The sequence below is a fragment of the Thunnus maccoyii genome, chromosome 24, assembly GCF_910596095.1.
Source record: "Thunnus maccoyii chromosome 24, fThuMac1.1, whole genome shotgun sequence".
NCBI classification, from domain to species: Eukaryota; Metazoa; Chordata; class Actinopteri; order Scombriformes; family Scombridae; genus Thunnus; species Thunnus maccoyii.
In genome coordinates, this window is record NC_056556.1 from 11,670,013 (window position 1) to 11,683,007 (window position 12,995).

At 44.1% G+C, this 12,995-nt stretch overlaps 1 protein-coding gene across 3 annotated transcripts in view; it reads right to left on the reverse strand.

The window, feature by feature from the left end:
- Positions 1–12,995, reverse strand: part of nrp2a (neuropilin 2a) — a 60,672-nt gene that overhangs the window by 18,549 nt on the left and 29,128 nt on the right. For all 3 annotated transcript variants that reach the window (XM_042404829.1, XM_042404828.1, XM_042404831.1), the window contains exons 6-11: positions 12,389–12,558; positions 11,296–11,451; positions 4,318–4,462; positions 2,247–2,422; positions 1,638–1,817; positions 1,360–1,504 (exon numbers count right to left, since the gene is read on the reverse strand). In XM_042404829.1, the coding sequence (XP_042260763.1) occupies positions 1,360–1,504; positions 1,638–1,817; positions 2,247–2,422; positions 4,318–4,462; positions 11,296–11,451; positions 12,389–12,558 (972 nt within the window). The remainder of the gene's footprint in view (positions 1–1,359; positions 1,505–1,637; positions 1,818–2,246; positions 2,423–4,317; positions 4,463–11,295; positions 11,452–12,388; positions 12,559–12,995) is intronic.

Here is a 12,995-nt window from a genome sequence, read left to right on the forward strand (position 1 = left end):
TTTTTTTTTTCTGTGCCACAGTTTCCCAAGATTTTCCACTCCATCTGATAAAAATCATCCCCTTAGTAAAAGTGGTAATCCCCGAGGTTCTTGTTTTTTTTTGAAATTTTCGGGGCTAGTCCTCATTATTGTTGTGTTTCTGCATGCACTGTACCTCCCACAGGTCAGTTGTCAATCAACAGTAAATGCGAAACACATTGTTTCCTGTGTGCCGCAGAGGTTTTAAAGGGGAATAAAATGACCACACCGGGTGTTAAGAGCAGCACGAGGAAATGAACTGCATGTAAATTAAATCATTGTTGAACAGAGATTATTGCTGCATCACTTACTTTTTATAGCCAAATTATAACTCAGGGATGGGTTGGCTCTGCATCTTTGACAGAGCACACACAGGCGCCTACTTTATACTCGCACTACTATTTATCACTCACTTTTATTAGGCAGTGCGAGTGGTGTTGTAGTGGCAGATGTACATTTGTGTCTGTGTGCCCTTGAATGTGTATTACACTGTCCTGATGAGTAGTGAAAGTGATAATGAGGACGTGTTATTCTTAATATTTCATCTCTCTTCACCAAGAGAGCAAGAACAAGGCCATTGCACTTCATCAGCACTTATCCAAACACACACACACACTTAAATCATCTCAATGAAAGAATAGCTTAACTTGCATTTATCGTGGGATGTTTACAACGGTGCGTGTGGGTGTGGGAATCTGAGGAGGATACATGTACGTGTCTCTCTTTCTGTGGTTTGTTGGGTGTGTGTCTATACGTATTTGTGTGTCCGTGCTCGTATGTGAATGCTGAGCGCTATACGGCTCAGTCATCCTGTTCAGGCACAGAGGGAGTGGTAAATAGTGAGAGTCCGCATGTGTGCTAGTGCCGCTGGATGTGTGTGTGTGTGTCTCCAGCTCTGCCTCACATCTGGATAGCAGACCACGCTGGAAAGTCTCTCCGGGGACGCATTCCTTTAAACCTAACCCTGTCCACTCCCTCCTGATGATAACACTTGTTGTAGAAGCTTACGGAGAGAGTCTAACTCGTATTTTCCAGGTGAAACATCTAAGAAACAAATCAAAATCGTAACGTTTGAGGGTCAAGCTTTTGCTGTGCTATCACTTTCCCTTTTCCCAGCTAACACTGGGTGTCTCTTTTCACCTCTGGCAGACTCTAATGACTCTCATGCATATGTAATTTGAGCCTCACTTTTATGGTGAGCCACCTTCCTCAAGGTCCATTCAGTTCTGGTTAGAGTTCATTACAGTACAGGGCAAATAATTCAGCCTGGAATAGTATAGGCAGCAAATTATCATATATGAAATGATTCTCTGTCATGTCGGCAGCAGCAGAATGTCCTACCTGGAAGGTCACAGCCAAGTATCTCCACTCTCATCCCGATCCCTGCTGGAGACCACCTCTCCGGATACAGTCTGATGTACTGAGCCACAATCTCCTCAAAATGACGGAGCTCCGGGGTGTCGTAATGTGTGTTCCCCTCAAATATCTGTGCAAAACACACAAATATAAAAGTGCAATGTCATCTCAGTGGCATGGGGGAGGTTACTGAACTGGTGTTGTATATAGTACAAACACACAAACATATAATTTCCCCCCATCAGTCCTCTTCTCACACCCACCTTGGGCAGGCTAGTCTTCATGTCCATGATGAAGTTCCACTCTTTTCCATTCAGGCTGTATGCCACTTTGTACTTCCTGACAAATGCTCGGTTATCTGTGCTCGCTCCACTTCCTGCGTCTCCTCCCCTCGCTCCTTGGGTGATTACCCCACGCACCGTCTTAGGCACTCCTAAGTCCACCTGTAGAGTTTAGATTAATTTAGAATGATTAAGGCACAAAAATACTTATATTTATTTGCAGCTGTGACATTTTTATTGTCATATGAGACCACGATCAAGACAGTTTCTAGCCTCTGTCTTGAATATTTAGTAACAAATTTGATCCTATGGTTAAGTTTACATCATTTATTTTTAGGTGTTTATGTATATATGTATGTATTTACTGTCTATACTAATGTAGGTGATTAATAATGTGTGAAAATTCATTTAACAATGGTTCACTTGTGTTAAAATATCACACATTGCAACAAGAAACAATACAGAAACATGGATCTGCAAGTTGAAGACAAACATTAACATCATATTTATTGTATTATATTCTATTGGTGATGCTTATATGGGGATGAATAATAAAAATATAAGATTAATACAGTAAAAATCCTCTTGTACCTGAAGCCACTCCTCTCCAGCCAGGGGCTGTGCAGGGGCGGGGAACCAGCCGGAGCGACTGGCCACCAGGCGTGCCGACCCCGGGTTCCACACCATGTCCCTGCTGGATGAGGCTGAGATCTGGGCATCAGGTAGCAGTCCGGACAGCAGGCCCTGCAGGTCTGAGCACGGAGCATCTGGAGTGGAAAGCCGAGAGGGCAGAGATTACTTTAACCTTCACCTCAGGAGGGTTGATGGAGAAGTTTCAGCCTTGACCTAACACACACTCACACTGTTACAAATATTCCCACCTGGGAGCTGTTAAGCTTTACCACAGGATTGCACTACTGGCCACTGAGCATTAAGAGTTTAGACTGGAACAAATGGGAGAGGGTGAGGTGAGAGACAGGGAGGTGGAGGAAAGGAAAAGAGATGTGTAGCAGCACTGCCTGTTCATGTTCGCTATGCAATTAGACTCCTATTAGTGAGATAAAAGCATATGTTAAGTCTGCTGCTGAATGGGCACGTTGCCCTGCTTTGCATCCATGCACCTCACATCTCACACAAATACTGAAGTGTCTTTTTGATACATTGTTCATTGTATTGTGTCAATAGCTTGTTTGTTCACCGTGCTGCACACATTCACTGACTGAAGCACAGTTCCAAGTACATGCAAAAGCACTTGGAAATGAAACTCAGATATGGATGGGCGGGTAGCATTGAGAGTAACTTGCTGAGGGAGTATGTGAGAGGGAGAAATGAGGATTAAGGGGATAAGAAAGGTATAACACAAGGAGTCGGGAGGCAGAGACGTAGAGAGCGGAAAGAGTGGGGGGAAAAAAAAAAGCAAGAGAAAGAGACTCGGAGCTGAAGATGACGGCTTGGGGAAAGTGGGAGAAGGAGAGCAAGATGTTGGGATGAGACTCCTACAGTGAGAAACAGTGGGAGAGGGAAGGATAGAGGGAGGCGGATGAGCGTGGAGGGTGGTAGTGAGAGAGAGAGCTGCAGGAAGAGACGCGGAGGAAGAGAGAAAGGGCAGGAGGAAGGGAGATGGGGAGATGTTAGTTGTGCTGACGGTTTAAGAGAACACAGATCAAAGTTTCATGCTGTTATGTCACTGCAAACGCAGGAGATGTAAATAATGAATAAAAGGCACAGGAAGTGTATGTGTGTGTATGTGTGTGTGTGTGTGCCGGTGGGTGGTGTCTGTGTACATTTCAAAGGGTGTGCCTGCTTTTTGAGGTCATCTGCTATATATAGAAACCGCCTGTTTGTGGATGTACCTGTACTGTAAGAGCTAATAGTTATTTCAATAGCAGCTGTTGAGGCTAGAGCGAATCACAGTTTCTGATGTAACAGTGAATGGGGAGCCATAAATGATTGATCGCTACTCATTTCTCGATATAGAAGAGCTCACAGAGCAAAGAGGACACATCAAAAAAGTATCTAAAAACATGAGAGGAAAAAGAGGCGGCATCGGGGGAGTTAGAGACAGAGAGCGAGCACAGAGAAGAAGTGGGGGAGTGCTGATGAGAGAGAGAGAGACAGACAGTCAGGGAAAAAAGCAGAGAGGGAAATGACACTGGTGCAGCCTCTGGAAGGAAGAATAGAGTAAAACTTTCCTTTAATTAGCCTGAGGCTTGCTATGTTTAAAAGATAGCAGGGGGAGTGCGGGAGAGAACATAAATACACATCTCTGTGTGTGCGAATGTGCATGTGTGTTCCTGGTTTTTATGACTTAGGGAGTTATTTTTTGCTGATGTTCAATGTCTTTAAAGTTCATCTTTTTTTAAGGGATTATACTCAGTGTTCCAAACATTTTTTTTTTCATGGTAAGACAATGGAGAAGGAAAACCACAACATCCCTAAATCACCAAAGTGGAAAAACAGTGACTGAATAACTTTCTCCTCTGCCTCATCGCCTCTGCTGAATTGTCCTTGAAGAAGAAACAGAGCCCGAAAAAACATTGTTGTTTTTGGGAGATCTGACTGTATGAGTGGGAAGCAGGAAGAGACTGGTAAAGTCAACTTTCTTTAGGGCAAAAAAAAAAAAATCTAACCCCATGATGCACACACACCCACACACACACACCTGTAATCTGGCATCCATAGAGCTCGAAGCGCAGGGCGATGCCGTTCTTCCATGTCTGTGGTCGGATGCGAACGAACCGGGCCAAAACTGGCTGTGGGACCCGGTTCAGAACCACTTCAGCTGGGTCTGTGTTGGCGTGGAAAACCTGGTCAAACAAAGACAAAGAGAAGACAAATTAGACGTACCGTACATGCCCGTATGAGTGCTTGCGTTGTCTTATCTCTCTCTTTCTCACACACACACACACACTACCTCTCGCTCTAACACCCACCCACAGTGCACAGTTTCGCTTGGCTACACACACAGTGGCAGGCCGGACAAAGCAGAGACAACCCAAACACGGATCCAATGTCACCAGCCCAGCTGTCGATGTGTTTTGGGGTCAAAGGTTCGGCGCTGGGAGGCTGGGAAAGCCTGACGATGGATGAGGGTTTCTCTCTCTCCTCCGTGTTCACGCACATACACACACCGCTCACTCATCCCGTCTCACACATCTCTATGCTGGTGGCCATAGGAAACCGTGGGAGACATGACCTGACACGACCAAACATGATTGGCCGTCAGGCGCAGGAAGTCCCCGCAGGTGGGCAGGATGTGAGTGAAATTCACTTCCTGAGGCATCCGCCTGAAAGCATCAACATTAACTTCTTCTTTATGAACACTCCCTTCCTTCCATTTGCTCTTAAGCGGCGGGGAGGGGCAGCGGGGGGTCAGAGGGCAAATGTAACCCGAGTGGTCAAGTTACGTCCTGTTTTGGGCAGAAAAAGTGTCTCGTGATGCTCGAGGGCGTTGGATGGGGACATTAAATGACAGACGTGATTCTTCTTTCCTCTCCTTTTGTGGTAAACAAGTTTTCCCAAAACCATAAACCCCCGCTTTGTAATTATGAATGACTTCCTTTTCCTACTGCACCTCCTCTCCACTCTCTCTCTCCGCTTTTTGTCGCCACATCCCTTCATCTCAACACTTCCATTTTCTCTTTCAAACTGTTCCTCAAAACCGTACAGTTGATATCTTTCACACACATCTCCTCTCTCACCCCCCGTGTGCCTTATTTCCTCTTGCTGGTGTCTACTAACTGAAACCATGCACAAAGACACAGGAAACCTCACACACACACACACACACACACACACACACACACACACACACACACACACATATCCTACACACTAAGATAAGCAGAGGAAGCGTCTTTTAACTGACTCTTAAGTGTCATTCACTCTATCTGGCTGTGGTCGAGTGTGCCGGATATCAGCAAAGCCACACCAATTAACATCACAGCCACACAACACAGTGGAAAGATGGAAAGACAACTGCTACAAGCAGCTGAATTAAAGATTAAAGGCATCATTTCTAAAAATAAAAAGATCTCAACATGATTTTTCTTTTACTCTAATCCAAGCTACGTATGATCAAACCCACTGCCGTAGCCTAAAAATGTGATACACTCTTGTTTTGATAATATTGTTTCACATAAATGATACAAAGTCTGGTTTCAGTTAGAGTTTGAAAATATTATTCTGCCATGTTAGTGCAAAGTGACCCATTTGTAAAATTCCCTGTCTGGTATACACCTCTCAAAATGACATGATATTCCAGAAATTCCATAACCAGTGGGAATATGATTGATAGGACTTCAAAATCCTACTCAAGGGGTTTTATTTGATTTTGGGCATGGCCTGATTTAATCAAGTGGAGCTGACACCGCTAATACAAAACAGTGTGAGTGTTTGAGTAGATAAGAGGGGCTATCTCTATCTCTATCTCTGCTGTATCTGCTGCTGGATTGAGGATAGACGGCCGTTATGTTTACCTAAGAGGCCAAACAGTGGATGTGGGCTCTTATGGGGGTTATGTAAACACCCACACATGCTCACACAAAGACGAGCGTATGATGGAGGGTCTACTTCACATACAACCGACCCATCTTCACCACTCCCAGATAATTCTTTCTGCGAAACAAAGAGCAGCAGGGAGGAAAGACGGAGCGGACAGGAAAAACAGAAAATGACTACGGGGAGGAAGAGTCCTCAGAAGAGTAGTTATAAACAGATGAAGAGTGGGGCGGAGGAGCATGTGTGAGAGAGGAGAGAAAAAGGAGAGGTTGAACGGAGGGCAGCAGATATCACTTAATAAGGAATATGAGCAGAGGAATGCGGGAGAGGAGGTGGGGAGTAGCGGCGAACAACGAACGGATTCAACGCTGAGACAGGAAATCCAAGTATTTATCTAATAATGTGGCCAAATAGCTAAATTTAATAGAATTTGCTCAATTTTACAGTAAATTGCTATCTGTATTTAAAGTTCACTGCAAAAACAGTTTGAACTTTTGCTTGATCTTCTCGTCAGTAAAAGAAATTCGGTGATAAATTGTGATAAAATAGAAATTGATGGAGACATGGCATGATCACGTCCGTAAATAGCCTCAAAAGTGGGAAGTTCGGAAGACATTTGTCTACTAAAACTTCCCAGAAATGTCTTGTTCCAGCGTACAAAATGCCAACCATGACTAAAAGGCCATTAGCTGGTGCATTACAATACTGCCTGCTGCCTTTCTTTTTCATCTTTGGGTAAAAGCAGGGAATATATGGTCGACATTACTGACACAAAAAGAACAATTTGTTCAATAAGAATCAGCTCTCGAGAGGCTCTTTCAATTTTTCTTTTGGATGTGAGAGGAGAGAGAGCAAACTCAGACAGTAGAAAGAGTAAGAGAAGAGAGACACAGACAATGAGATGTTGTCACTCCGCTCACAGCGTCCTCTGTCCCCTCCACTTCCTCCCATCTGTTGTCAGAGTACCTGAAGGGTGAGTCATTTAACCCCTGATCCATTACTTTCCAGGTTAAAGGTCACTGGCCTCAGGAAGCAGATGGCTGGTCATTGACCAACTTGTTGATAACATGATTTTGACTATGAAGCTGCTGTAATGGCTTTCCTCAAAATGTTCTTCTTGTACAAAGGCAAGTAGAAGTGTGTGTGGCATTTGCAAGGGCATGGCTGCCACCTCTGTAATCTGCCTGACGACTGGCGTGGTGTTTTTTTTTTGCTTGTGTATGTGTCTATGTGACACTACCCCTCACGTGACGTGCAGGCGAGGTGGGCTGAATAATTAACATTGTCATGTTGTGTCTCCTAGCGTAGAGAGTCATGAAAATATAACGAAGCCTCCCTCGTAGTCTGGAGCCCCACGTACACACACACATAGCAGTATGCGACGGTCAGACTCGTTTGTGCGGACATCGGCGGGACACAGGCACCATAGGTATTTAAGTATTGATGACCCCTCCGGAGAACGAGGTCACTGTGAAAGATGTGTGTGTTTTACAGTAAACACCTCCTCTATAGATGTAAAGGGACAAGCAAATAGACAGTAGAAAGAAGCGACTGTGAATCCTAAACAGAGTGAATTTCACTGGTTCTTGTTTGAGCAAAGAACATTTGTTCTCTGTAAAATGAGGCGTGGATAGATGTATGCATCATAGCTTGATTCATTTACCATCTCCCTCTTTCTCTCCCTATTCTGTGTTTTTGGCACATGTCTCCTTCCTCTGCCAGTGTTTTCCTTCAAGCTGATGGCACCGCGGGGATATGCGGTGAGCTCTGCGTAAGACATTATTCGTTTCCGGGACATTTTTTCATCCCTGTGTTGTTCCCTCGATCCCAGTCTCTTTCTCTGTCCATTACACTCCTCATCCTCCTTTTCTTGCTCTAGTTACTCCCTCTGTCTCTATCTGTCTTTCCAGCCATCACCCCCCCTCCTCCCATCTTTGCTCCAGACGTTCACTCCTCTTCTCTCCCTTCCTCGTTCTCGGTATGAAGATGTTGACAGTAGGAACTGGTTCCAGCTGGCCGCTCTCCACTACTGGCTCTAAGAGGGAGTAGCGGTGTGTGTGCAGGCTAAGGCTGAAGCAGTGATCCTTTGAAAAGGTCTTACACTACCTTATGTCGAAGTCTTTGTACCAATATAACCAGTTTAGTCGGACCGTGTTTGTGAGCATGCTAACTGTGTTTGCATATGCAGAATTTCTATCATTTATTAGCTTGAAGAATGACTGAGTGAACAAAAAAGCTTGTGTGTGTGAGTGTGTGTCTGTATGTGGGTGTGTGACATACTGTGATGGAGGAACAGGGTGAAATGCTGTGTGGGCTTTTTTTTCCTCCTCTCTCCCAGGTTACTTTGAGTGTGTGTGTGTGTGTGTGTGTGTGTGTGTGTGTGTGTGTGTGTGTGTGTGTGTGTTGGACAGATTTAGCACAAGCTCACAATGCTTTTCAGCAACACAATGCTTGGTTAGCACTGGGGCTGATGGGATTTTCCTCACAGACATATGGCAGTGTGTGTGTCTTTAATTTTAATTTATTTGGACATACATGTGTGTTTATTGCTATAAAAATTCATTGTGTATCTATGTGTGATTGTGTGTGTGTGTGTGTGTGTGTGTGTGTGAGAGAGAGAGAGAGATATGCAATTCTAAAGTATGCTAGCATCTCATCAAGTAATGAGGTGCATATGTGAGTAGCGTGATTTAGAATTAACAAGTCACATGGGTGTCAAACTGAAAATGTGTTGGCATGCACAAAATTAGTCAAAACCACACACACACACACTAAAACACACACACACACACACAAAGCCTGTTTGCTGGTATGACTGAGGTGATTGCAATCTGCAGTGCTGGTGTTTTTCCCTTCCTACAGCACCTTTCTTTACCAAAAAAAGCACTATTTCCCCAAATGCCTTCGCTTCTCCTGCCTCTCTCTTACTCTGTGTGTCTCCTTCTCTTTCTGTCAAATCATCTTTATTGGCATTAAATCGTTCGGTCTGTGTCAACACAGCAAATAAGGGCACAAATCTTGACAATAAATGGCGACATGCTCTCTCCCAATAACAAACACAGTGAGGTAAGAACTGCCAAGCCAATCCTTTTATTCATGGGTGATTCGAATGATGCGCAGATACACTCGTGGCTCATCCTTCCACAAACACACACGTATCGCGCACTAATAATACACACACACACTCTTCCAAAGCCACATTAGCTTCAAGCTCACTGTTAAATGACAATTAGAAGAACCAAATCCTAGTCATTACGGGACCCCCTGATGAGAATTGAGCTTCAACCACTTAAGGGCTCTTTGGTGGGCTTAGGATGGGCTAACTGGGAGTTTGTACGACATGACTGGTGGATTAGCAGTCACGGAAGATTCAACAGCAGCCCGCGGGGACCAGAGGAGAACCTTGCTGACGAGAAGAATGAAAAGTATAGTGAACTTGCATTATAACACCGGCGCCGGGCTGAAATCATAAGTGCAAATTGCCCGTCGGTGTATGATTCATCAAAAGAATCATTCCTGGATCCCATCCTTTCATTGCTGCCTGTGATCAGCAGAGGTACAAAGAGAAAGTTTCATCCAACCTAGTCTGAGATGCCATTTGTGAATGCACAATAAATCATTGTGGATTTTAAGCAGAGCTTGAGAGTCCTATCATGCATGGAGCAAATGTTTTAACTGTCATTTTTTCTTTATCATCATGAAAAACGGATGTTATACTTAATCTGTCTATGTAGATAATGTTATGTCCCATTAGTAAAAGTAGCATTTCGTGGTTTCAACTTGGTCTTGAGGAATATTCAGAAATTCTTCGGTTGGCTTAAGTTAATACTGAGTTGAGTGTAGACTTGGTTACGGTGTTAGATATCAAAAAATCTTGTATATTTTCCACTGCAACAGTCAATTCATCTGAAAATATAACCAATTAAAAAAATTCAAAGTAATATCTCTTCTATATGCATGTCTCGATGCATCTGTCTGAGTCCCGTGTCTGCGAGCGGTGAGCGTTTTTTTTTCTGCTCAGACAGATTAGTGGACTCAGATTACACAGTACAGACGGGCACCCATCATATACATATGCGCACACACGCACAGATCTCCAGACAGAGAGATCATCCAGAGGTTATTTAAAGGAGGGGTCAACTGATTTTGTGTGTGTGTGTATGTAGAAGGTGAGGGGGGGTTTCTGAGGGGTTCTAATAAATTGCACAGATGTTGACTTTTTAAGTCAAATCCACATTTCGCTCAATAATCTCCACATCAAATACCCCCCACCGACCCCACCCAAACCAATCACTGGCATACACAGAAGGGGGCCAACAGTCATTTTGGGTAAATGTGTATGTGGATTAACCCCCTCCTGAAAGCACACACACCCCCCCCCCCCCACCCTTGCCACTCTCTATTTTTCCGCTTGAAATCCACAGTGACCTTAACCCAGATATGAGGGGCAGAGTTCAAATCCCCTGGAGACAGGCTTACTGTGAGTCGTGCCGTGACAACAACAACAACCTGCACTGTATATCCATTCATACACAAGCCTGAGTATGAACCCCCCCCCCTCCCCACACACACGCACAAATAAACAAACAAGGATGGACACATGACGCTCAATCAAAGCACTGTGAATCTCTTAAACGCACACGCGCTCACTCTGCGCCTATGACTCAGAGGATTTCACAACCTCAGGTGTGCGTGTGTGTGTTTGTGTGTTTTGGTGTGAGAGAGATGATGAATAGCTAGCCCAGATAAGGGCACATAGAGGACTCTATTGTTCTTGTTTGTCAGCTTCCTCTCCTCTCTCTATCTCTATCGCTTCCTCCCTCCCATCACCTCTTTCTTTGGCTGAGGTTATGACTCAGGTTCATAAACAGTCCTGGAAGGGGAAAGACTCCTTCAGGAATGCTGCGTCTATTGATATGGCTCCTGAATGCACACAACAGCCTCTGTTATTGGAGATTGTATCGTGATTGCGGTATAAAGGTTAAAGAAAGGGGAATTTGGAGTTAGATGTTCAAATCCTGGTTGGGGAGAGTGTGTTTTTTAAAGCTTGTAAAGTCCACTTTTTTTAACTTTTGATTAGAGTGTGTTAATCTCATTGTAGGTTTGGGGTTTGACATATGCATATAGAGTAAAAGCCTACCTTGTGGTTCTTGCCGTGCCGGTAGACCATCCAGTCCTCCCCGTTGGTGCTGACCTCCAGTTTAAAGGTAGTGACGTAGTAAGACTTCTGTGTCTCTTTGGAGACGGCCCCCTGTGTAGCGATGCCTGTCAAAACCTTAAGGAAGTGAAGGTCAACCTGGAAAAAAGGAACAAAAAAAGAAATGATTTAAAATTCGATTGAAGATGTATTTTATTAATAACTGAATAGAATAGAGGAAGTGAACTACAGGACTGTGTAGACTCCAGGAGGGATTTATGGTGCTCGGCGCTGATGTAGATAACAGAGACAGACCAGCTGCTGTGTCTATCTGTCACACAGACAGCAGGGAATGGACACTGACTGTGGCCTACTGCTGAGGAAGCCCAGGTGGTGTGTTTGTGTGTGCATTGTCGTGTGTAAGGGGAGGAAAGCTGGAGGCAAAGATCAATGGCGTAGTGTTCGGATGCATTCCTGAAGAGCACCTTCATCAATCAAGGGCTTCTTGGTGCTTTTGTGTGTCTACGTATGCATGCATACGCGTATGTGTCTGAGGCAGGAAAAGATTGAGAGCACAGAAGCACTTCCTTATCATCATTTCACAGTTCCTCCGTTTCCTTTCCTCTTGTGTGTGTCTTCACTGTATATGAGACGCCGTTGACCAGTACATCTTCTCCTCCACGCTAGTATCACTGAGACGAATTCTCTACATTTATTGCGCTTAGAAAATGAAAGCAGATTTCTATGTGAGCTGTATTTGACCACTTTTACAATTGACATTATTTAGATTTTCACATCTGAAATGTGTGTGATTTTGCTGGTTTACACTTGAAAATAATGTCTCTCTACATAAATTTACACTGCAGTGATCTTGGTCTTTAAATTGCCTATTTACAATTGCTGTTTGTTAGGTCGTATGGTGATTAAACCTATTGTATTTAAAGATCATGAGAGCTTTTATAATGAATAAAAGCTCTGAGCACCTGGGGTTAAGAAAAAAAAAACTTCTTTGACAGGAAAAGCTGGCAGAAGCATGTTATCTCTGAGAAGTGCGGCACAAAAATACACTTGAGGATAAACACATCTGACCACTGACCTGTATGTACTCCTTGTTGCTGTCCTCTGAGGGCGTCCAGGCGTTGTCGTCGTTGTTGAGGCGAGCCTGCCGCGGCAACCAGCGGTTGTCGTAGAAGGTCGTGGAAGCGGTGATCTGATCGTCGCTGATCTTCCCCGACTCCATACCGAGTGCCATGCTGCAGTGGAACGCTGGAGGGAGAAACAGAGAGAAGAAAAAGAGGGGGATGAAGGAGGAAAAGTGGAAACTGTATATTCGTGGATGTAGCTTTACAGTGGAGATGGAACATAGGCTGTAAGAGAGGGAAGGATTTTACATACACTGGGAAAAGAGGATATAAGGAAGGAAAGTTGAATAGAATGGATGACAGAGGCAGGATTATTTTAAAGAGATTGAAAGACGATCTAAGTAGCATATTAAAGAGCTTGAAGACAGAGACGAAAAGGTAAATCCAGACAGAGAAAGGGCAGAGGGAGACAGAAAGCAGTCCAACAGGTGAGCAGAGGTAAATTGAGGTGAAGTTAATTTATATTCTAAAAGAAAATAGTCTGCTTCTGAGAAAATCATGGTCTCTTAGGAGAAAGCAAAATAGGCTGAAAAGAGCGAGAGAGAGAGAGAGAGCTCTGAG